Source organism: Hipposideros armiger, unplaced genomic scaffold, assembly GCF_001890085.2.
Source record: "Hipposideros armiger isolate ML-2016 unplaced genomic scaffold, ASM189008v1 scaffold_97, whole genome shotgun sequence".
Classification (NCBI taxonomy): Eukaryota; Metazoa; Chordata; class Mammalia; order Chiroptera; family Hipposideridae; genus Hipposideros; species Hipposideros armiger.
Genome location: NW_017731447.1, coordinates 1,921,883 through 1,946,789, shown reverse-complemented (window position 1 = coordinate 1,946,789; position 24,907 = coordinate 1,921,883). Strand labels below are relative to the sequence as shown.

At 40.2% G+C, this 24,907-nt stretch overlaps 2 protein-coding genes across 3 annotated transcripts in view; one reads left to right on the top strand and one right to left on the bottom strand.

Moving 5' to 3' along the window:
* Window positions 1-24,907, top strand: part of MEST (mesoderm specific transcript) — a 181,936-nt gene that overhangs the window by 84,402 nt on the left and 72,627 nt on the right. The window contains exon 13 of one of the 2 annotated variants that reach the window (XM_019646102.1): window positions 13,434-13,456. The exons of the other annotated variant lie outside the window; for it this stretch is intronic. Coding sequence (XP_019501647.1) covers window positions 13,434-13,441 — 8 coding nt within the window. The 3' untranslated portion in view covers window positions 13,442-13,456. Of the gene's footprint in view, window positions 1-13,433; window positions 13,457-24,907 lie in introns of those variants that run through there. 2 annotated transcript variants of the gene reach the window in all.
* COPG2 (coat protein complex I subunit gamma 2) overlaps window positions 1-24,907 on the bottom strand; it is a 126,568-nt gene that overhangs the window by 71,778 nt on the left and 29,883 nt on the right. Inside the window, exons 5-9 of the mRNA XM_019646098.1 lie at window positions 24,358-24,437; window positions 10,647-10,722; window positions 7,809-7,901; window positions 6,779-6,865; window positions 5,537-5,694 (exon numbers count right to left, since the gene is read on the bottom strand). Coding sequence (XP_019501643.1) covers window positions 5,537-5,694; window positions 6,779-6,865; window positions 7,809-7,901; window positions 10,647-10,722; window positions 24,358-24,437 — 494 coding nt within the window. The remainder of the gene's footprint in view (window positions 1-5,536; window positions 5,695-6,778; window positions 6,866-7,808; window positions 7,902-10,646; window positions 10,723-24,357; window positions 24,438-24,907) is intronic.

The window sequence follows — 24,907 nt, the reverse complement described above, 5'->3', positions numbered from 1 at the left end:
CTGCCTCGCCTGGGAAGAGTGCAATGATGGTGCCAACTTGGGCCAGTGAAGCAACGTCCTCCACAACTAGACTGAAGAACAAAATGACAGCACCTTGTCTGTTCCCCTTCCCCCAATTCCCCAGCACTGTTCCCATCCTCCAATTCCCCAATAAAAATCTTTAAAAAAAAAAAGTTTCAATACATTTAGAAGGATGGAAACCATCAAAGTATGTTACCCAACCACAACTGAATTAAATTATAAATCAACAACAGAAAATAAATAGGAGAAATCCCAAAATATTTGGAAATTAAATAACATTTCTAAATAACCCTGGATCAAGAATAAATCAAACGGAAACTGGCAAATATTTGAAACTGACTGAAAATGAAACAAATAAAATTTATGAGATATAGCTAAAAGCAATGCTTGGAAAGAAATTTACAACTTTACACCCTTATACCAGCAAAGGAAGGTAGGTCTCAAATCAGTAACCTGAGCTTCCACAATTAAGAAATCAGAAAAAGAAGAGTCAACGAAGCCCACAGTGAGAAGATATAATAAAGATCAGAGCAGAGCTCAAAGGACTAGAATGAAGAGGGGGGAAAAAAAATCAATGAAACCCAAAGTTAGTTACTTGAAAAAATCACCAAAATTGACAAACTTTCACTTACATTAAGCATGAAACAAAGAGGAAAAAACACAAATTACTGACCCTAAGGAAACTGAAATGATTTTAAGGGAATGTTATGAACAACTACACGCCAACGAATTAGATAACTTGAACGAAATGGACAAATCCCTAGAAATAACAAACCACCAAAACTGATTTGCAAAGAAATACAAAATCTAAATATACCTATGAGTTAGTTATTTAAAACCTTTCCTCAAAGAAAAGCAAAGGTCACCATATATTTGACCCCCTTTACCCTCTTGGTGATGGAAGGAGAACTGACTCTGGGTGGTGAGCACACAGTGTGATTGATATATAGATGATGTGTTATAGAATTGTACACTTGAAGCCTATGTAATTTTACTAACCATTGTCACCCCCAATAAATTTAAATTTTTAAAAAAAAAGAATTCTTTTTGAAGATGCTAGAAAAAAAAGAAAAGAAAGAAAAGCACAGGTCCCAATGACTTCATTAGTTAATTCTATCAAATATTTAAAGCAATAATACCAATCCTTCACAAACTCTTTCAGAAAATAAATGAGGTGGGTACACTACTTCCCAACTAATGTGATGCCAGTATTACAACAAAGACAAGTTTTCACAAGAAAACTACAGACCAATATCCCTCCTGAAAGACACAAAAGTCCTTTAAAAAAATCAGCAAATTGAACCCAGCAATACATAAAAAGAGCTATATATCATAATTAAGTAGCATTTATCCCAGGAATGCAAAATTGGTTTAACAATGGAAAATCAATTTTTGTTATATACCAAATAGATAATATAAAGGACAGAAACCACATGATCATCTTAATAGATGCAGAAAAAGCAATGACAAATTCTAATACCCATTCATGATAAACACTCTTTAGAAGCCAGAGGCTAAATGGAATGTCCTCAACCCGATAAAGGGCATCTTCAGAAAATCAACAGTTAACATCATGCTTAATGCTTTCCCCTTAAGATCAGGGCAAGGCAAGGATGTTTGCTTTCACCACTTACACTCAACAATGTACTGAAGTACAATTAGGGGAAGAAAAAAAAAAGGGGCCGGCTGAGTGGCTCAGTTGGTTAAGAGCTTGCTTAAGAGTTTGAGCTCTGAGTAACAGCGGTTCAAGTCCCGGCCTGAGCTAAGCAGCCGCTAAGCTGCCAACAGGTGGCAGGATGGCTCAGCTAAAAAAAAAACCAAAAAAAACCAAAACCCAACAACAAAAAAATCAACCAAAGACATCCTGTTTGGAAAGGAAGAAGTAAAACTGTCTTTGTTCACAGATGACATGATCCTGTACAAAGAAAATCCCAAGGAATACAATACACACATGGAACTGAATGACCATAGCAAGGTTATAGGATACAAGATTAACATGCAAAAATCAATTTTATTTCTATATGTTGGCAACAATTAACCCAAAACAAAATAAAAACAATTCCATTCATAATAGCATTACAGAAAAAATACTTAGAAATAAATTTAATAAAAGTAATGCAAAACTTTTCACTGAAAACTACAAAACGCTGCTGAGAAATCTAAGTAAATGGAGAAACAGTCTCTGTTCATGAACTACTGTATAACAACATGATGGATCAAATAGACCTAACAGACATACACAGAACATTCCATCCAACAGCAGCAGAACACACATTCTTCTCTAGTGCACCCAGAACATTCTCCAGGATATATCTATCACATGGTAGGCCACAAGACAAGTCATAACAAATTTAAGATTTAAATGATAACAAGTATCTTTTTCAACCTCAATGGAATGAAACTAGAAATTAACAGAAGAAACACTAGAAAATTCACAAATATGTAGACATTAACACACTGTTGAACAGCCAATGGTCAAATAAGAAACCAAAAGGGAAATTAGAAAATATCATGAGACAAACAAAAACATGACATACCAAAACTTATGGGGTGCAGTAAAAACAGTGCTAACAGGAAAGTTTATAGTAAAAAACTAATTTTTTGAAACACCATCTATGAAAATATACATACAAAATAAAAAAGAATTGCCAGAGAAATTCTGAGAATTAACAAGTGAATTTAACAAGTGAGGGGGTATGGGTAATTTTGTCCCAAACTGACCTCCTGACCACCCAGAAAAGCTGGATTCCTATGGGCCTCATAACAACTGGACTCAGCCAAATGTATGAGGCAATCAATTCTGGTCAACCACATAGCTTGGACTCGAGCTCTTTCCCAGCATGCCAATGGAGAGCCGGGTACTCCCCGACCATAAAGGCTGACATGGAGGTTCCTGCTACTCGCATGCCACATCGTACAGCTGAAAGGTGTACATCCCCCGAGGCCCAAACAAGGTTCTTGATGTAGTCCAGTCATACATGTTGTAATCCTTCCAGAATTGCATCAGCGTCTTCTCAGTTGCAGGAACAGCCTGAGCAAAGGTCCCCCTCAGGCAATAGCCTTAAAGCTGTTATAACTCCTTGGCCCACTGGTTGGATCAAAGAGGTGGAGTTTGGAGGGAGAAACACCAATTTGATATTGTTATGAAGATCACTAATAAAAAGAGGGTGCAGGACACTGGCAGTGTGTACTTACTGACATGCTCGAAGGCCCTGGGTTTCTCACTGTGCCAGATCACAAAGGGTTTCCATTTGTAGCCTGCAACATGGCTCCCAAACAAGACTGTCATCCTGTTCTTTTAAGCCTTGAAACCTGGCAACTGACTTGACCTCCTTATGGATGAAAGTCCTTCTAGGCATCCATTACCAGAACACCGAGGTTTCATGTATATTGAATATTTGCTCAGGCAAGTAATTTTCTTCCACAATCAGTTTATTTAGAGTTTCCAAAAATCTTTAGCTGCCTTCACATCTGCACTTGCAGACTCACCACTCACTTTTACATTATATAATGAATAACGGTACCTGAAATGCTTAAACCCCTCAGAGCTAGCAGTGAATTCATTGTCATAGTCAGGTCCAGCCTTCCCTTTCGACATTGCAAACATACTTTTTGCTTTGGCCATGATCATCATGGTGCTGAGAGGGAAATGCTTCTGTGTCTGGTCTTTAATCCAGGTCACTAGAAGTTTCTTCTTGTCCGATATAGACCCTTCTCAAATTTTTCTTAAATTTCATTGCCTTCATTGAAGCAGATCCTTTGACAGCTTCCATCACTTGTTCTTGTTCTTCAAGATCATGGCTATAGTGGAATGGGACAGACTGACTGGCAAGCAATAACATCCCTGATTTTCCACCTTCATAGTCCTTAATCACTTTCAATTTCATTTCCAGGTCAACCACTCGATGTGGCCTCTTACTGGTGACACCAGCAGTGGATTTTGTATGCTCAGGGGCTATTGACTGGTGAACAAGATATATGAGGGCGCTGCCTACATAACATTGTTTTACAGCAAGCTTTTGTTTTAATAAGTAGAAAGAGTACACCCTAAAATAATGATTAAAAGTATAGTACAGTAATGCGGACCGTACATAATTGCATGCGCTAGACTTTTATATGACTGGCAGTGCAGTAGGTGTGTTTACACCAGCATCACCACAAACATGTAATTCATGTGTTGTGCTACCACACAATGACGGCTACGACATTATGACAGCTACAATGTCACTAGGTGTTAGGAATCTTTCAGCTCCATTATGATCTCATGGGACCACCTTCACATATGTGGTCCATCGTTACACGGCGCATGACTACAAACTCTGTGAATGCAAAGACACTAGAATTTATGACGTTTCTCTACCAGGCAGTAGGCCTGGCTGGGATCAAACTCCAAACTTGATCTCCTCCACGGTGAACTGCAGCCACGTTCTCCAGTCAGTTCTTTCCGCTCACACCTACTACTTTCTGCCAAGCTTCCTCGCGTCTTCCCCTTTCACGCACAGTTCAGTGGTTAGCCAAGGATGTTGGTGGAGTTTAAAATTTATTTTGAGGCTCACCCCATTTGTGGCTCCCTCTTTTCCAGGATTTCTACCCTAAGTTTTCATCACTTTTCCAATTTCAAACTGTGTTCTGAACCCTCTCTGTCCAGATAATACCATGGCTTTCTGTGATCCCACACCCAGAGCTATAGACTGCCCCCAGGAGACCAGCCAGAAATATACAAATCTCACCAAGTAAACTCATGGCTTCTGTCCTTCAGGCATCAACTTCCCTCCAGGTTGTGCCTGCTTTTCAACACTTGCCAGTACTTTTACATAGTTCTGGGTTTTCTTGTTTTGGGGAGGTACAATTTTGTACTAACGATACAACCAGTATTTGCAGGAGGGCTAATATGACCAAGCTACTCCACCATTACTGGAAGCAGGAAGCCCAACTGAATATTTTTGAATAGTCCATTTTATCTTCTGTTGATTATTTACCTTATATCTTTTAGTATTTTTAGTGGTTACTCGAGAGATTACAATATTCATCCTTATATCATCACAGCCTACCATCAAATAATATAACGCTTCATGAACAATGTAAGAATCTTACAAATGTGGAATTCTATTTTTCTCCCTCATGTCCTTTCAACGAATAATTTAAAAAATAAGTCATTAAATGCAGTACTTCAACGTTCTCTTTTATAAGTATAAAAGAGATAAAAAAGATGTTCTTAATGTCGCTTCCAGCTTTCACATTTAATTACTCTACACCTTAAGATCTATGACTATTTTAGGTTCAATATAAGTATTATTAACAATTATAATCTATTAAGCACAGACACCAGAGCATACATTAAGGTAAAAAAAAAAAAAAAAGACTTGAAATCCCATGATTTTTTTTTTTTAATTTAGAAGACATCAAATGCACCTGTAAAGTCAGCGCTGCCCAAAAAATACTCATAAAGGAAATGAATTCTGAGGTATATTAAACAGACATGGAAAACTACCTAGGTGTAGATAAAGACACTTACCCCTCCTCATTTTCTTTTAGTAAGCGACTGGCAATTCGGATCAGCATGCAGTAAGCGAACTGTGACTTGAGACCAGATTTTGTGAATTTGTTCAACATTTTAGAAACAGCAAGGCGATCATTCTTTTTAAGGTGATACAGGACTCCCAATGCATGGTACTAAAGGACAAGAAAAAGAATGTAATGTACAGAAACCTGAGTAGGAAAGAGGACAAAATGACATGAAAATAGAATCATATGGAACTAGGTTTTTAACAAAAAGATACCCAAGTCACATGTACACCAAGAGATGTCCTTTTCATAGTGAATCAAATACAGGCAAGATTGAAAGGATTAGCATTTCTCATTTGCCCCCAGAAGTTGTAAATTCAGACTGGACAAGGATTAAGGAGATGACATACAATCTGAAGATGGCTCTGGCAGGTTCAGCTTTGCCCCAAACATCCTTAGCACAAAGGTTCTCAGGTCCAAGGCTTTACCAGCGTTGCAGGTCTCTGAGTGGCTTTAAATCATCTGGGACCATGTTAGTAGTTAAAAGATTCATCTCCTAAAGGGGGCTTAAGGAGTGTACGTATTATCAAGGCACTTTGTTTAAAAGCACAATCATCAGAGTCAGGAGAGTGAGAACGTTTCCCAAGGGAAAACTTACTGCCCTGTTTTCTCACAACTGAATATGCTAACGTGAGGTTACAAACACTGGAAGGGGATAAATAAGTACACTCTCAAATACAAATGGGGTCCTTTACATACAACTGCCAGTTAAGAATTTAAGCTTGTTCCATTTAATTAGGAATAGCCTAATGATATCAAAAAGAGATCTTCCCAAGAAGATGGTTATCAAGTTTCACCAAGTAAAAATTACTCTTTACTGTTTTTATAAGGTCTATTATAATCAAGACCCGAAAAGCTTAGAATTGAACATCCTTCTTCACACATTATTTTTCAAATAAAGGGCTGATATGCATTTGGAAGGACCTTTGGAATGAGCATCTCAACGACCACTGAATATGAGAATCTTTCTCTAACATTCTTACAGCTTCTACTGACTACTAGCAGGGCCTTTGTCAGTCATCATAATTGGTGGGGTACCTGAGAATATGCACTAATAGGATGCTTAATTTTAAGCTGCTTAATATTAGCCTTTAGCTAATACTCATCTGGGGAATGAACAAATTGCCCCTAAAATGCAGGGTTTAAAGAAGATGATCTCCAGGCATAAGCTACTGTGATTCCATGACCATACCTGCACCATAATATTATCACTGGAAGCAGCCTCCTGGGCTTCATTGACCCAGCGCTTAACCACATCATAGCTTATCTTCATCATGTGCTAAATACAGAAAAAAACAAAAAAAAATGAGAATAGATAATGCAAGGTCACTGGAAGTTTAGAAACATGAGTTAGTTTTCCAAAAGAAAATTCCGAAAAAAAAACAACTTGGTAGCTTTATAAGTCTATTTCAAGTCTCTACCCCTGAAGCAACTAACAAACCGGAAACACTTTCTCCAAGATCCTTTTGTGAAGGTGAGAGCTGTATGTTTGTGGACTGAGAGGCATGCAGAAGGAAATAAGGAGCGGGAGGGACAGAAAGGGAATGGACAGCTAATAGAATGGTACTTCATGTTAATATTATAGGCTTTACTTCCAGGAAACTCGCATGAAGAAAATAACAGAGTATCAATATATCACCTGCTGTAAAACTTGACCAATTATATTCCAGGACCAGAAACCCTTGTGATTCAGATGATAGATATTCACACGTTAGTAGGCAATTTTAATCAAACATGATAGGCTACAATCAATAAATTTTGTTTTGATTAAAAAAAGACAAGATATTATTAAAACAAAGGCCGCTTTCTGGGAGGGAATTTGGAAGTGGGGCAGGAGGCTCTGGGCTGAAGGACTGAGAGGACACAGGCACCAAGGAAAGCAGGGGACGAGAGGAAGAGGCAGAGTGCAGGTCAGGAAGGAAGAGACGGACCCTGAGTTTCTGCATGGTCCCCCCGCCCCTTACCTCGCCATCTTTATTATGTGCACAATGTAACTTTCTGATTACCAAAACCTGTCAAAACACATGAAGATGTTTTTAACTGCCCATTTTAATTGCTCAGTGCTTCCCTGGCAGATAAAACACTCTTGGGTGAAGTAGTAGAGATGTACACAGATTTTTAAAAATGCTTCATTTATGATAGAATTATAGTGATACTCAGCTTCTGCACCTAGAAACAGTGCCATGCATTAGACCCAGCAGCCACTGCACTTGCTCACTTACTAAGGAAGACACCAACGCTGAGCTGGATACGCTGGAGACTCTGTCCACAATGGCCTGCTTCATGTAGCGCTCAATGGCCTGCAACATTGTTCCCTAATAACGTCCATAAAGAAAGAGCGATTGAAGCAAAACATTTTCATGCCAAATTACTACCTCCAACGAACTTACAAAAACCAGTCAGATATTTGTTTCTGTGCAAATATTTGGAATGCATTAAGAGGATCATATAATAGTCATATTCCAGAGGCAGAACCCAGACAACCGAGTGAAAGCTTTAAGGAGGATCATTTAAGAGTATATGTGTATAAAGAATGAAATCTTACTGTATGCAATGATATGGATGGACCTAGAGAACGTTATGCTCAGTGAAATAAGTCAGTTGGAGAAAGACCATATGATCTCACTTATATATGGAATCTAAAGAACTGAATAAATGAGCAAAGTAAACAGAAATTGTCTCAGATATTCAGGAAAAACTGATGCTTGCTAGATGGGAGGGGGTGGGGATGAGGGAGAAGAGGAAAGGATAAGAAATCATAAACTGGTAACTACAATATCGTCATAGGGATATGAAAGACAGTTTGGGGAATATTGGGTTGTTGGAAAAGTCATGACGCATTTTTGCAGCGAAAAACATAAGAAAAAATACGTCATGACTTAGATTCTGACAACCCAATATAATCATTAACGTTGTAAAGATTTGGTAGGCTGTCAGATGGACACATGTCTTCTTAGGGAGACCACTACATGGACGGTGTAGATGCTTAACCATTGCACTGTACACCTGGAGCTGACGTTAAATAATATTGTATGTCAACTATAATATATATATAGTCACGGGATATGGAGTATAGCATAGGGAATAGAGTCAATGGAATTGTAAGATATATGCGATGTCAGAGGGTAACAGATTGGGGTAGGGGCTATCATTTTGTGAGGGGTGAAATGTATAACTATTACATTGTTTTGTACACCTGAAACATTAAAAAAAAAGTGTATGTGAAGAAGAAGAACTGTTTAATGGTGAAATAAACTGTCTCAAAGGGGAGAGTTCCAGTGTGAGGAAACATATAAGTAGGGCTCAACCTATCAGGAATGTTGTAAAAGAATTTTCCAGACCGAGATGAAAGCTGCTTTTGAGTCCAGAAGATACCTCTATGTCAGCGGTTCTCACCCTGTGGGTCGCGACCCCTTTGGGGGTCGAACAACCCTTTCACAGGGGTCGCCTAAGACCATCGGAAAACAAAAAGATATTTACATTACGATTCATAACAGTAGTAAAATCACAGTTATAGAGTAGCAACGAAAATAATTTTATGGTTGGGGGTCACCACAACATGAGGAACTGTATTAAGGGGTCGCAGCATTAGGAAGGTTGAGAATCGCTGTTCTATGTGAAGGGGATATATTTGATATGGATCACAGAGAGTCCTAGTAAGTCAAATGTAACCCTGATTATTTTAGATACAAAGAAATTAAATGTTTAATCTACTACTACAGTGAATCTTCAATATGAAATCCTCTGGAAATAAAGTTCTTAAATTTAGTTGGGAGAAAGCTTAGCACTGGGAAGGCATTGATGAACATGGGTAAACAGACTGAGGTCAATATTTAGGTCTTCTTTTTGCTGGCACCGGCATCATCAAGTTTATGCCACCAATTTAACACAAAAAACAAAAATAACCACAACAAAACATGCGAGCAGAAAAAAGTAGTAAGACACTTCTATGGCTCCTTCTAGGATCCTGATTTACCATATGATCCTGCTCAACCTTTAAAACTTGAAAAGGCTGCCGACATACACATAAAATATACCCAAGTTTGAGTGTTGATGAAACATTTGCTTGGTATGTACAACCTGCCCCTCACTTTAACCTTTCCCACCCAGAGTTCCTAGAAAGGGATGGCCTGACATACTACACCTCCTCGTTGCTCCAGATGTAACAGGCTGAGTCAAGGTTAAACACCTGACTCGGACCCAGGTGTGTAGAAGCCACTGAGCTGGCTGACAGCGAACTGTGTTCTCACTCTGAAGTATCTGAATGCGGAGGCTTGAGCCTGGTAAATGATGGGCCCTAACAGTAAACATCTGAGAATCTGACTGCTGAGATCCACAGAGCTGCCCAATTTCTCGGCATCTGGTTGTAAGCTTTACCTAAAATTCTGAGCAATCCATATCCTGTAATAAAGCTTTTTTTTTTTTAAGCTAAACTCAAATGGGTTTTTGTTTCCTGCAAGCAATATGCCCCGACTATAACGAAAGTCTATGAGGGCAAACAGAGAGAGAAATAGACTTATCTAAATACACAAAAGTTGCAAAACCAATCTGAAAGAAAAGAAGCCTGGAGCCACAAAAGCCTTTCTGGCGGTCACGTTTTTCTTATATAGACAGACCTCGGGATATTGCAGTTCAGTTCCAGACCACACAATAATGCAGATATTATAATAAAGTGAGTCAAGCAAATTTTTTTGGTTTCCCAGTGCATATCAATGTTATGTTTACCCTATACTATAGTCTGTTAAGTGTACAATAATGACATTGTCTAAAAAAAACCCAACATACATACTTTAACCAAAAAATACTTTATTGATAAAAGAATGCTAACCACCCTCTGAGGCTTCAGAAAGTTGGAATCTTTTTGCTGGTAGAGGGTAACAACCTTCAATTTGTAAAAAATGCAGTATCTGTGAAGCATAATAAAGCGAAGTGCAATAAAAAGAGGTATGCCTGCACAGAAGAGTCACTGAGTCCAACTAGGGGGTCCTACGAGATTGACAGGGTTACCTGCAGGTGAATAGTGTCCCCCCTGACACCTCAGTAGAACCAAGGGAACTTACATCAGTGATTCTGCAGAGCGCCCTGATGGCTGGGCCTCGGTACACGTCCTCCTTTCCTGTCATGTCCTTGGTCAGGCTAAGAAAAATCACAGCAGTTTCCATGAGATCAAGTCAAGTCTTCTCTTTCGTGGAGTCCACCCCTAGTTAATACCACCGGTCCCCATAATTATCTTCACACAGTTATCGATTCAACAAATATTTACTGAGTGTCTTCTTTGGACAAATATTAAAATTATTGGGTAGAAGACTGTTCTAAATCTTAAGAATAGAGCAGTGAGCAAACCAAAGTCTTTGCCTTCATGGAGTTTATGTTCTCATGGGAAGAGAGAGATAAGGATTACATAAACAAAATATAGACATCATTTTAGGTACTGATAATTGGCATAAAAAATAAAGACAACGGCATTGAAAGCCCCAGGCTGAAATCCCCCCAGATCCTAAAAGCCCATCAGACTAGGGCCAGCGGAGTGGCATGTTAAGAGCTGGCTTAGGGGCCGGCCGAGTGGCTCAGTTGGTTAAGAGCTCGCTCAAGAGTTTGAGCTCTGAGCAACAGCAGTTCGATTCCCAGCCCGAGCTGAGCAGCCACTGAGCTGCCAACTGGTGACAGGATGGCTCAGATTAAAAAAAAAAAAAATTAGCTGGCTTGGGACGCCAGAGGGCCCTGGTTTGGATCCCACATACGAGGGCCAGTGACACTGCCCTCCACAGCTAAGATGCTGAACAGCAGCTCAACCTGGAGCTGGGCTGCCATGAGTCGCCGGCTACGGCGTAGGCTGCAGCCCCTGTGGCAGTGGGTTGCCATGGGCTACCGTGTGTAGCCAGCAGCCAGCATGAGCGGCCTGCAGCCGCAGTGAGCGGCCATCCAGAAGCCGGCGAGTGATCTGCCTCTCCCAGGAAGAGCGCAATGATGGTGCCAACTTGGGCCAGTGAAGCAACGTCCTCCACAACTAGATTGAAGAACAAAAAGGACAGCAACTTGTCTGTTCCTCTTCCCCCAATTCTCCAGCACTGTTCCCCTCCCCCAATTCCCCAATAAAAATCGTTAAAAAAAAAAAAAGCCCATCAGACTAGACATAACTCTTTACAAGAAACTGATGAAAATGATAAGCTCATGAGGTCTCTCTCAGGCATGGCTTTCTAAAATGACAACTGTTAATGGCTTCAGGCCTTTCTGCTGCATTTCAAAAACAGGCAGGGGCATGCGGACTGAGCTACTCAGTTCCAGGTCCATACTTTAAAGGTTTTCAGCCTTCGTATTATATTATGTTTTCCACCCTTCACCCTCCCTTCCCTTGTCCCCGAGCATTTATACTAGCCCCCAAATGACTATCCATCTCCTCCCTCGCATAATCAAAACAACCACAACTCCAACTCACTCCACTGGATGCCGGGAGGAGAAAGCTGTGAATATCGGTTAGTCCTTCAATTGTTTTCTCTTTTTAGTTATAAAAGTATTTCATTCATATAACAGTACACTTTCAAAATATTACGGAAGGTATGAAATATAAAGTCTGTAAGGTTCCCCTCAACTCCCCCAGCCTGTGGTGCAACTCAGCTGGAGATACGCATTGTGAACAGTTGCTTATGTTTTCTTAAGGAAGTTTTAAAAATATGCAAAACCACCAAGACTTATTAAAATGCATGCCAATGGGTCTTCACTCTTCTGGCACCTTCCTTTGTTTACTTAATAATATAATTGGAGAATCTTTCTACAGTGGCAGATTTTTTTAAAATTTTAGATATCCATATACAGTAATACCTTGGTGTGCGAGCATAATTCGTTCTGGAAACAAACTACTCATATTGCAAGACATCGTTCATTTACCACGTTAAAATGTGTTAGAAATGTTTGCTCATCTCGTGGAACACTCACAAACCATGTTACTCTCGCAATCCAAGGTTTTACTGTATTTTAAAATATATATCTCTTGGTTACAGTCCCATACACTGGCCACCGAGTCAATGCATACACTGCAGCCTGGAGGAGAATACCCCAGCCTCACAGGGTCCTATCTCCAACCTGCTACCTCATCTGGACATTCAGGGGGCCCGCCCATCACTGCACTAGGCTGTCTGCTCCTAGGTGAAGCAGAATATGGTAAAGCTATTGGATCTCCTAGTCATGAGCCCGTTGTCACACTGCTTTTGCCTTAAAATGAATGGCAATGTCATGTAGGCCACCAGCACAATAGATGAACTGTTTGTGCCACAACTTAGACTACTGCAAACTTCTGACTCATCCAATATTTTATGGTGTTTTTGCGGTGTAATTAAAAAGAAATTATAGGGGCCGGCCGAGTGGCTCAGTTGGTTAAGAGCTCGCTCAAGAGTTTGAGCTCTGAGCAACAGCGGTTCGAGTCCAGCCCGAGGTGAGCAGCCGCCTGAGCTGCCAACAGGTAGCAGGATGGCTCAGCTAAAAAAAAAAACAAAACAAACAACAACAAAAAAAAAAATTATATAGTCAAATTTATCAATCTTTTCTTTCATTGCCTCTGGAATTTTAGTTATAATTGACAAAGCTTTTCCATACACTAAGGTTAAGGAGGCATACACTCATGTTTTCTTCTAGTATTTGTGTGGATTTTTATTTATATTCCTTATCCATTTAAAGTTTACTCGTGCATGGTATTAAATATGGATCTAATTCTATCTTTTTCCAAGTGGCTACTTAGTTGTTCCAGCATCATATACTAGAAAGTATGCTTACTGACTAGATGCCACCTTTGTCATATACTAAATTTCCATGTGCACTTGGGTCTAATTCTGTACTTTCCATTTGTATCACAGAATTCTGAAAAATGTAGATCAGCATGGCCAAGGAGACACATTACAAGGTCATCACGCAATTTGATTCCACTGGTCTATTTGCCTATGTATGTGCCAGTACGACACTGCTCTAACTTTACAGGCTGTACCGTTTTACTGACTGGCAGGTAGAGCTGGTCCTCTCACATGATTTCCCTTTTTTAGTTATTTCCTGGCTATTCTTACATGTTTGTTTTTCTCATTGAACTTTAGTTATCAAATTTTCTAACTCCATAATAGAGGCTGTTGGTTTTTTATTGGGATTGCACTGAATTTATAAATTAATTTAGTGAGGATTAAAATCTTTATAATGTTGAATTGACCTATTCAGAAACAGGGGATACCTTTACATTTGTTCAAGTGTACTTTGAGTCTCTCAGGGCTTTAAATTTTTTTACTTCTTATAAGTTTTGTGCTTTTATTGTCAAAATTATTCCTAGGCATCTAATCTTATTTGTTGTTATAATGGGGTTCTTTGAGTGTTGTTTGTTTATACAAAGGCTACTGATTTTATATGTTAATTTTATATCCTGTGGGAATATATCAATGTCACTGGAGTCCCTGAAGAAGAGGAGAAAGGGACTGGTGCCAATAAGCTTTTTTTGAAGAAATTAATCCTTGAAAATTTCCAAATTGGGGGCAAGGCATAACTTTACAGGTTCAAGAAGCTTAGTGAAACGTATACAAAAGAAACTCAAAGGAATCCACACTCAGATACATAACTGCTAAAAACCCAAAATAAAGGAAAACTCTTGAAAGCAGTTAGAGAAAAATGATACATTACATATAGGAGGACTTCAGTTCAAAATACTGTGGATTTCTCATCAGAAAACATGATGTCAGAAGACAGTGGAACACATTTTTAAAATGCTGAATGAAACAAAAGGAACTGACATCCCAGAATTCTAGATTCACTAAATATACCTTTCAGGGGTGAAAGTGAAATAAAGACTTCCTCAGATGAAGGTAAACTAAGAGTGTTTGTCGCCAACAAATATTAAATGAAATGTTTCTAAGGAAATATTAAATGAAGTGTTTCAGGCTGAAGGGAAAGGATACTCAAGAGATCCCTAGAACAACCAATATAACATCTTTACAGGACTGAAAGAAAAAAAATAATAAACATAACTGTCAACCCAGAATTCTATGCCCAGCAAAACAGCTTTCAAAAGCAGGTGGTTTATTTTACTTTTTTCTTTTTGTTCTCAGTTGGGATGATTTCTGTTGAATTATATTCAAGCTCACTGACCCTTTCCTCTGACAAATTTGTTCTGCTACTGAGGCCAGCCAATATAATTTTTATTTTGCATATTGTATTTTGTTATTTCTAAAATTTTCATTTGGATCTTTTTTAATATATAGTTCTCTGCTGAGAATTTCTTTCTATTTATTTCATGGAAGTTCATCTTTATGGAGCATGGCTGCGTTAGCTGCTTTAAAATCTTTAATCACTCCAACATCCAGGTAATTTTGGAGTGGGCAGCTATTGATTATGTTTTCCTCTTGAGAACTGGTCAGTCTTTCCTGGTTGACTAATTTGGGATTGTATCTGATCATTTTTAATATTATGCCATGAGACTCTGGGGTCTGCTAAAAGCCTCTGAGAAACGTTGGCTTTTTTGTTTTAGCAAGCAATCAACCCAATTAGTTTCGCGTCGCAAGTTCTGCCTGGCCTTCTATGCGTGCCATTTCTCCCATACTGCCTGGCTCTGAAGGACCCCTTTCCCTACTTCTCCTAGTCACAAATATGAGATTCAGAGTTTTAGCTCCCTGTCCAACTGCACAATTCTGTGCAAGTGGGTCCTCGTGACAAAGAGGTACGAGAAGGCGGAAACAAACATGGATTTCCCACCCCCCACTCCTCACTCCCCTGGCTTCTTTCCTGAGGAATGGATTTTATCTCAGGGTTTTCATGTCTGCAATACTGGTCACACCAGTCCAGGTGTACTACAACTGGGGCTGGCCTAAGGGCAGGACTGGAAAGCAAACAGATGAAAACTAACACAAACAAGGGTTCTCCCCAGGCTCTCCAGCTTTTTTTTTTTTTTTTTAAGATTTTTTTTATTGGGGAATTGGGGGGATGGGAACAGTGCTGGGGAATTGGGGGAAGGGGAACAGACAAGTTGCTGTCGTTTTTGTTCTTCAGTCTAGTTGTGGAGGACGTTGCTTCACTGGCCCAAGTTGGCACCATCATTGCGCTCTTCCCAGGGGAGGCAGATCAGTCACCGTCTTCTGGACGGCCGCTCACTGCGGCTGCTGGCCGCTCACGCTGGCTGCTGGCTACACACGGTAGCCCATGGCAACCCACTGCCACAGGGGCTGCAGCCTCCGCCGTCGCCAGCGACTCACGGCTGCCCAGCTCCAGGTTGAGCTGTTGTTCAGCATCTTAGCTGTAGAGGGCAGTGTCACTGGCCCTCATATGTGGGATCCGAACCGGAGTCCTCTGGTGTCCCAAGCCAGTTCTTAACCATCTCGCCACTCGGCCGGCCCCAGGCTCTCCAGCTTTCAAGGGCCCTTCCTTTAGCAGGTGCTCAGGCCAGAGGGATGGGCTTCTCTCCCTGGCTTTGTTGACCCCGCCCACTATACAATTTCCCTGTTCATCCTGCCCTTGGGTCAAGCCCAGGGTATAAAGAGGAAACAGAACCATGACACTCACTGTTAGCAAATTGGTTAGCCATTAGTTACAGTTTTCTCTCCCCAAATTCACCTGCTATTACTGGACTCAGAGGCCTTACTTAGGTAGATGCGTTTTGTACTTTTGTCCAGAGGATCTGTTAATCTTCACAGTGGTCTTACTGCATCTCGGCTAGAGTTAGAAGCCCCCTGGCTTTCCCTTTTATTTGTTACTCTACTCATATTAGACTTCAGAGAAGGAAGTCTTAAGACTTGGCATCATTTCCATCATCTTTCCTCAAAAGTCTTCCACAATTTCGTTTTGAGAGAGAATAGGTATTGACCCAAATAAACCAGGGCAGCCTGCTTGTCTGTCAACTGGGCAGGAGAGGGAAGGGAAGCAGGATACAGCCACGTTTCTCAACACCCATTAAACCCACTCTGATAGCTACTGTTATGGATTCACCTGGCTGGGCCAGTACAACATTATTTTCGGAGGTGTTCCTAAGGGTGTTTCCAGAAGAGATTAGCACTGAAGATCGCCCTCACCCATGCGGGTGGGCATCATCCACTCCACTGCTCTCTGCTTGAGCTGGGATGTCCATCTTCTCCTGCCCTCGCACATCAGACCTCTTGGTTCTCAGGCCTTCAGGTCTGGACAGGAAAGACCCCACTGGCCTTCCTGGGCCTCCAGCTTGCAGACAGCAGATGGCGGGACTTAGCCTTCACAACTGCATGAGCCAATCCTTCATAATAAATCTCTTCCCGTGTATCTATATCTATCTATATACATATAGATATAGATATCCTGTTAGCTCTGGTCTCTGGAGAAACCTAATTTACCCACATTTCTCCACTTCTTCTTGTGTGACCGCTTTCTTGACATAGGGAAGGAGATAAATAATCCTTATGATTCCAGCTCCCTTGAATGAAGAAAGAAAGTGGATGCTCCTTTGCTTAATTCATGCAACAAACTTTTAATGCACATCTAACACATGCAGGGCACTTTTCTAGCAACTGATGATACGTTATATGAGATATGGTTCTTGCTCTTAAGGAACAAGAAAAACAAACAAATGTTTATGTAGAAAACCATAAACAAATCATTACAATACAATGTATTCAATACTAGAATAGAGGTTAAAAACAAAGTGTTACAAGAACAACAGAGGAGACAATGACTGATCTGTCAAGAACAGGGAAGTCGAGGCATATAACGATGTTTGAGCTAAGTGGAAAAGGACACAGGATCATTACAGGCACAGGGGAAAACATGTACAAAGATACAGGGTATCAAACAGCTAGATGAGTTTGGGAAATAGCAACAGCATTGACATGAACCCCAGGGAAAGCCAATATTTAGGTGGCAGGCAGAAAACAAGCCTTGCCTTCTGAGAACAAAACGGGATTCTCAGAGATGGGAGGAAACACGGGACCATTGTTCCGAAAGCCAAAGATGGCAGAACTTCAAGGAGTGGTGAGCCATGTTGACACAGAGAGAGAGGTCAAGTAAAATCGGGACTGAAAATTGGATTTTGCAATTAAGAGGTTACTGGAGATCTGTGAGAGAGAAGTTTCATTACATTGATGGCTAAATCAGATTATACTAGTATCTCATTTCCTTTCTTGCTCTAAACCAAGTCCTGGCAGTCGCCCCTCAGATATAATATTCAGGGATAGCAGCACCATTCAAGTAGAAAAGCTGTTTCGGGCTTGAATATCTCTTAACAAGTAAGTGGGTGAACTTAGCTTCTTAGTTCCCTCATGACCCTCACAATATTGTCCTTCCCCTACCCAAATCCTCACTTTATCCCCACAAATGATTTCAAAACTGCTTGCCGGATAACACTTTCTACAACCTCTTTATTTCTTCCTACAGCATGACCTATGGACTGTTCATTGGATTTTCTGAGATTAGGGATGTAACTTATCACATGCTGATACCAGCCCCCACCCCCCACCTCCAAGCTACTCCCTGAGGTGAGTGATAGATCATTCCTCAGAACCCAAATCCAGAACCCTAAGCAATCTTCAGATACATACTTTCACTGGATGCATCTCATCAGACAGGGGCAGAATAGTACAACCCGACTGACAATACACTTGAGCATCCTTACTTAACGAAATCTCTTCGTGTTGCTTTTTTTTTTAACTGAGTTGTAATTTATATACAATAAAAAGGCATAGACTAAGTGTTCAATTTACTTTTGGCAATTGTATTTACCCATGTAGCCTCCACCCAAAAGAAAATATTGGACATTTCCATCATCTCAGAAAGTTCCCTCCTGCCCGCTTCTAGTCAATTTCCTCCAACCCACCAGACTTCCGGTTTCCATCACCACAAGTGAGTTTTGGCTGCTCTTAGAATTATATAAATAGAATCATCGGTTTTCTTTTGTTCCAACATAATGTTTTAGAAATTTATTCACTTTGTTGCCTGCATCAGCAATTTGTTCCTCTTTTTGCTGAGTAATAGTCCGCTATACTAATATAACCACAATTTGTTTATCCATTCTCCTGTTGATGAACTTTTGGGTTGTTTCCAATTTAGGGCTATCACAAAGCTGCTATGAAATTCTTGTAGTCTTTTTTCTGGCCATATATTTTCATTTTTCTTGGGTACATATTTAGCAATGGAATTACTGGTCACAGGGTAGGTATATGTATAACTTTAAGAAACTGACAAACTTTTTCTAAGGTGATCGTACCCTCTACTGTGGACAAACAAAAAAAAAGAGGGTTCTATGGAGAGTAACCACACAGGGCGATCTGGTCATAAATTCCCAACTGGGCAGGTCATGGTGGGTAGTCATGTCCCAGGCATGTAACTATTGAGTAAAAGGTTTATCTTTGCCTTAAGCAGCCCTGTCCATTGTTTCTATGCATCCAGGTTAATACACCTTCGACATAAGTGTAATCACCCTCAAGAGAGCACAGAATCTTGCTATCAATCCTGTAATCTGGTCCCCGCCTTGCTTTCTCCCACCTCCACATATTCTTCCTTACTTTCCCTCAATTTCAAATGGATAAAAGAACCTGCAAAACTGTTATTCCCCAGAGCATTTGAGATCTTGCTCCCCAGCATATGTCGTCAGTTTGGCTCAAATAAACTCTTATAAAAATTCTCTCCAGGTTTGGACGTTCTCACATCACCACCACATTCCCACCTACAATGTATGAGTTTCAACTGTTCCCTATACTTGGTATTGGAGTGGGCTTTTGATTTTGGTATTGTCAGACTTTGTCATTTTAACATTCTAGTGGGTGTGGAATGATATCTCACTGAGATTTTTTTTTTTTAAGATTTTTTTTTATTGGGGAATTGGGGGGATGGGAACAGTGCTGGGGAATTGGGGGAAGGGGAACAGACAAGTTGCTGTCGTTTTGTTCTTCAGTCTAGTTGTGGAAGACGTTGCTTCACTGGCCCAAGTTGGCACCATCATTGCACTCTTCCCAGGGGAGGCAGATCAGTCACCGGCTTCTGGACGGCCGCTCACTGCGGCTGCTGGCCGCTCACGTTGGCTGCTGGCTACATACGGTAGCCCATGGCAACCCACTGCAGCAGGGGCTGCAGCCTTCGCCGTCGCCGGAGACTCATGGCAGCCCAGCTCCAGGTTGAGCTGTTGTTCAGCATCTTAGCTGTGGAGGGCAGTGTCACTGGCCCTCATATGTGGGATCTGAACCGGGGCCCTCTGGCGTCCCAAGCCAGTTCTTAACCATCACACCACTCGGCCGGCCCCTCACTGAGATTTTAATTTGTATTTGCCTGATGACTAATATTAAATACACCAGGGGTGCCAAAAAAATGTATACACATTTTAAGAGATGGTCACCGTTGCTCAAGCAGTAATTTGCTGTAATCAGAAGTGTCTGGGGGCTGGCCGAGTGGTGCATTGGTTAGGAGTTGGCTTGGGACACCAGCTCTGAGCAGCAGGGCCCCAGTTCGGATCCCACATGGAGGCCAGTGACGTTGCACCCTCTACAGCTAAGATGGTGAACAACTGTTCGACCTGGAGCTGGGCTGCTGTGAGTCGCCGGCGATGGCGTAGGCTGCAGTGGCCTGCCGTAAGCTACTGTGTGTGGCTGGCAGCCAGAGTGAGCGGCTGGCAGCTGGTGTGAGCCTCCAAGAGCCGCTGTGAGCAGCCGTTCAGAAGCTGGCAACTGATCTGCCTCACCCGGGGAGAGCGCAATGATAATACCAACATGGACCAGTGAAGCGACATCCTCAACTAGACTGAAGAACAAAAGGACAGCAACTTGTCTGTTCCCCTTCCCCTGATTCCCCAGCGCTGTTCCCCTCCCCCAATTCCCCAATAAAATCTTTAAAAAAAAAAAAAGTGTCTGGACGCTGATGGGAACCACTTTGAGCACCGCTTGTCATTGCAGAAGTCAAACATGACTTGTATTCATCTTTTGTTATTGGTATATATTGAGATACAATTTTAATAGTTTTTCCTTCTTAAAATGTATATACATTTTTTTGGCACCCTCTGTATTTCCATGTGTTATTGGCCACCCATCTATATTTGTTTGTGAAGGGTCTGCCTCCAGGTTCTCTTAATCTCCATGGTTTCTTATCAAGCTAACACAATTATCTGTGTATGTAGAATGGTCATCTCATATTAGTTTTCTACTCCTGCTGTAATAAATGACCACAATTAGTGTCTTAAAACAACAAAAACATATTATCGTAGAGTTCTGTGGGTTAGAAGCCCTCCTTCACTTCTCCCTGTCTCTCGCTTTTCGTCCAAACTGGCCGTGTCACTGCTGGTATGACTCTTAAGAGCCTGTGGGACTACCACATACGTGCAGAGCCTCGCCAGAGCCTCACCCCATTAGGCGAGAGGCGCCTCCACAGATCTTGCCTCGATAATCCCACCTCTATTTTTGGTTTCTGCTTCGAAGCTGAAGGAATCTATGAGTCACGCCCTTGATCTCCTCAGAGTGTTTTGTGTGAATGAATACTCTGACCTTTTCATCTTTCTGAGGTTTTAGCAAAGGGCTGGTGAGTAGCTCCTTTGACTTTTTCTCTAGAGCACACTTTCCTACTGAATTCCTTCACATTGGCATCCTATGCCATTTCAGGAGGCTGAGAATTTCCAAAATCAAGAACTCCTGGTTCCTTTTTTCTGAGGTATAATTGACATATAACATGATATTAGTTTCAGGTGTGCAACATGATTTGCTGTTTATAAAGAACTCCTGGTTCTTGTTTAACCCTCCGTCGGGCGCAACTGATCTCACAGATTCATTGCACACAAACTTTCAAATATGAAATACGTCTTTACTGAGTCACAAACACGACTGGCGATAGGTTATGGTAGAGAGAGAAGATACAGAAGCGATGAGTCACGATACTTAAGTTAACTGTTAAATACCTGAAAATCTGTGTGCAATGAATCTGTGAGATCAGCTGCGCCCGATGGAGGGTTAACAGGTCTCTCAATTTATTTCTCTACTCTCAAATTTTACTAGAAGTCACAAAAAGAAACCGGGCTGGACCTCAACACTCTGCTTAAGAATCTCAGTTACATATCCAAGTCCGTTGCTGAGAAGTCCTGCTTTCATATGACTGCAGGATAGTTCTGCTCTGTCACCATGTAACAAGGACCCCTTTCCTCCAGTTTCGAACATCTGATTTTCTCCTACGCTCTCACCAGCAGCGCCTTTAATGCCCATGTTTCTATGAACAGTCTGTTCCCTAGGATCTGAGTCGCTAAGGTGATGTTGTCTCTATCCTGCTCCTTTCTTCCTTCTCAGTCTCACAGTCATGAACATCCATATTTCTACTACCAATCTGTTTAAGTCAATGAACGCTTTTTCCATCACCTCCTCAAAATCCTTCCAGCATCTGCTCACTGCCCAATTCCAAAGCCACTTCCACATTTTTAGGTATTTGTTACAGCAGCACCCCACTTCCAGGTACCAAACTCTGTTTTCTGTTTCCCAGCTTTGAGATATAATTGACATATAACACTGTGTATGTTTAAGGTATACAACGTATTAATTTGATACACTTCTATATTGCAAAATCTATTATTTTTCTATTGCTGCTTAACAAATTACCACAAACTTAAAGGCTTAAGACAACATTCATTTCTTTACCTTACAGTTCTGTAAATTAGAAGTCCAACACAGGTCTCGTCTCACTGGGCTAAAATCAAGGTGTTGGTAAGGGCTGCATTCCTTTCTGGAAGCTGCAGGGGGAATCCATCTCCTTGCCTTTCCAACTTCTAGAGGCCACCACAAATCCTTGGCTCACGACCCCATTCCTCCATCTCCAAACCCAGCAATACTGCATCTCTCTGACCTGGCTTCCATCATCACACCTCCTTACTGACTCTTTTCTCCTCCTTCCCTCTTCCACTTTTAAGGACGCTTATCCTTATATTGGGTCCACCTGGATAATCCCGGCTACTCTCCCTACCTGCTGATTAGCAACTTTTATTCCTTTTTTGACCTGTAATGTAACGTATTAACAGGTCTTGGGAATCAGGACATGGATATATTTGGGAGTCATTATTCTGCCTGCTATAGTTACTAATCACTTAAAATGAACTAGAAACCAACCATAATTCAAGGCAGCCTATTAGGACACAGAAAGAAGTATTAACAGCTAAACAAACAAAACACCTTCAATCAATAGTTTACTAACCTATTTTTAAGTTTTTCAATATGTACTGAATCTAGCAACCTAAGTAAAGATTTTGTTTCTCATTTGTGGCAGACACTGTTTGCTGACTCGTCCAGTACCCATTTTCAGCCCCTTCTCCCTTGCCTGTGCCTAATCCGTGGGCTATAAAAGCTAAATACTCACTTTCCTGGCCGTCTAAGGATAGTCATATAACACAGCTGTGCCAAATGAAATCTAAAAATTGCCTTGGGAAAAGCAATTACATACCTGATAAAAGAGGCTGGCCCTCCCTGGTCCCCTTGCTGGTGCCCCTCCCACCTTGAATGGTATACTGCCGCTAATCCAAGCATCTATTTTGCAACAATATGAGTATATCCACAAGAATTCAAGAGATACCAGCCTAGACTGCTTAACTACGGAACCAACACCGGCTATTCTATGCCTATTTTGTTTCAGTGACTATTTACATCTGGCTTTCGGCTGAAAGCTTCACTAATTGAAACTATATTCAACACAGCTGCTGTTTAAACATACGCACCCTCCTCAAAATTTATTGTGTTGTACAAAAACCAGATTCACTTACGTGAGCTATAATTAATAAGGTAATTATTCTTAAAATAACATTTGTTATATATTTTAGAACCATCAATGATATATACGCATTCTAGGACATTTGGAAATTATCAAAAGTTTAAAGAAAATAAACAGCCACAATCCCAAACACCCAGAGATAACCTATTTCCATCCATAGATTTTTATATACATACATAAAATATTTTGTAAAGTGAGACTATATGGAATACATAGACTTGAATCCAACTCTCAGCACTTTATTGAGGACTTTTCCACATCATTAAAGATGTTTCAAAATTATTTTCAAAAAAATTAAAAGTAATCAGATTGTGAAATATGATTAAATAATTTTAACAATGGCAGGCAGTTAAGTTGTTTTATCCTTTTTGCTAGTGTGAACAGTGTCGCCATGAACATCATTGAGTAGAATCTGTGCTCCAATTATTTTCTGAGCATCGTTCCATAGATGTGGCATTACTGAGTCACAGGGATACACTCTTTCGAACATTCAACAAAAGCTGCCAAACTGCTTTCTAGAAAAACTGAATCAATTTACTATTCTACCTATTATATACAAAGTATTAATCTCCCTTATAAGTACCGACTTCCTTTTCTCTTTTTTGCCATTTTGATGGGTAAAATTATTGTTACTCATTTTTGATGTTTTAATTTACATTTTTGGTTACTAGTGAAAATTACTAAAGATATTTAAATCCTTTATATTTGTTATTTTATATAATTATCACTTGAAATTTTTTTGAAGTATGAGTTCTTTATATATTATGGATGCCTTTTGATGTACTTGTAAATATTTTATTTCAGTGTATCATTTAGTTTTTAGTTGTTTATATATTTTATAAACATTTGAAATGTAATCATATCTACTAGCATTATCCTTTGTGACTTCTTTCTTTGCTTGGATGGTTTTTTCATGATGACAACTACATTTTCAAAAAGAATGCTTTAAGATATGTTCTTTTAAATTCCTATTGGCTTTCTCACAGACAAAAAAGTAAAATTAAGAAAACAACAAATATTCCACTAAATATATAACTACCCCATCCTAGGTTTTGACCATTCACATACCTGCTTGTGACAATTATCACATCTTCAGAGATGTTAGCCATTTCTTTGATGGTAAGGTAGCACATTCTTCTCAATGTTTGCTGAAAAATTATTTATAAAAGGCAATAGGTTATTCGTAAGAAAACGGTTTTTTAAACTATTTGAAGTGAGAATCCCAAGTAGATATATTTAGAAAGTTATTCTGAAAAAGATTCTCATCTATCCAAAAAGTCCTTTTAAAAATTTCTGGATAAGGAAATATTCACAATACTACTATTTCCTAAACACAAGTAACTGATGCACTGACATGGAAAAACATCTAGATAAAAACTCAAAATTTCTGTTAATTATACTGGTCTTTATGCAGTGATCCCAAATTAGACTCTAACAGTGTGAGTCCAGAGTTAGGTTTTTCAAAATGTTAAATGCTTGTTCTAGAAAATGTATTTTTTAAGTTCTTTAAAAACATATATGAGGGCCGGCCGAGTGGCGCGATGGTTAAGAACTCGCTTGGGATGCCAAAGGGCCCCGGTTCGGATCCCACATATGAGGGCCAGTGACACTGCCCTCC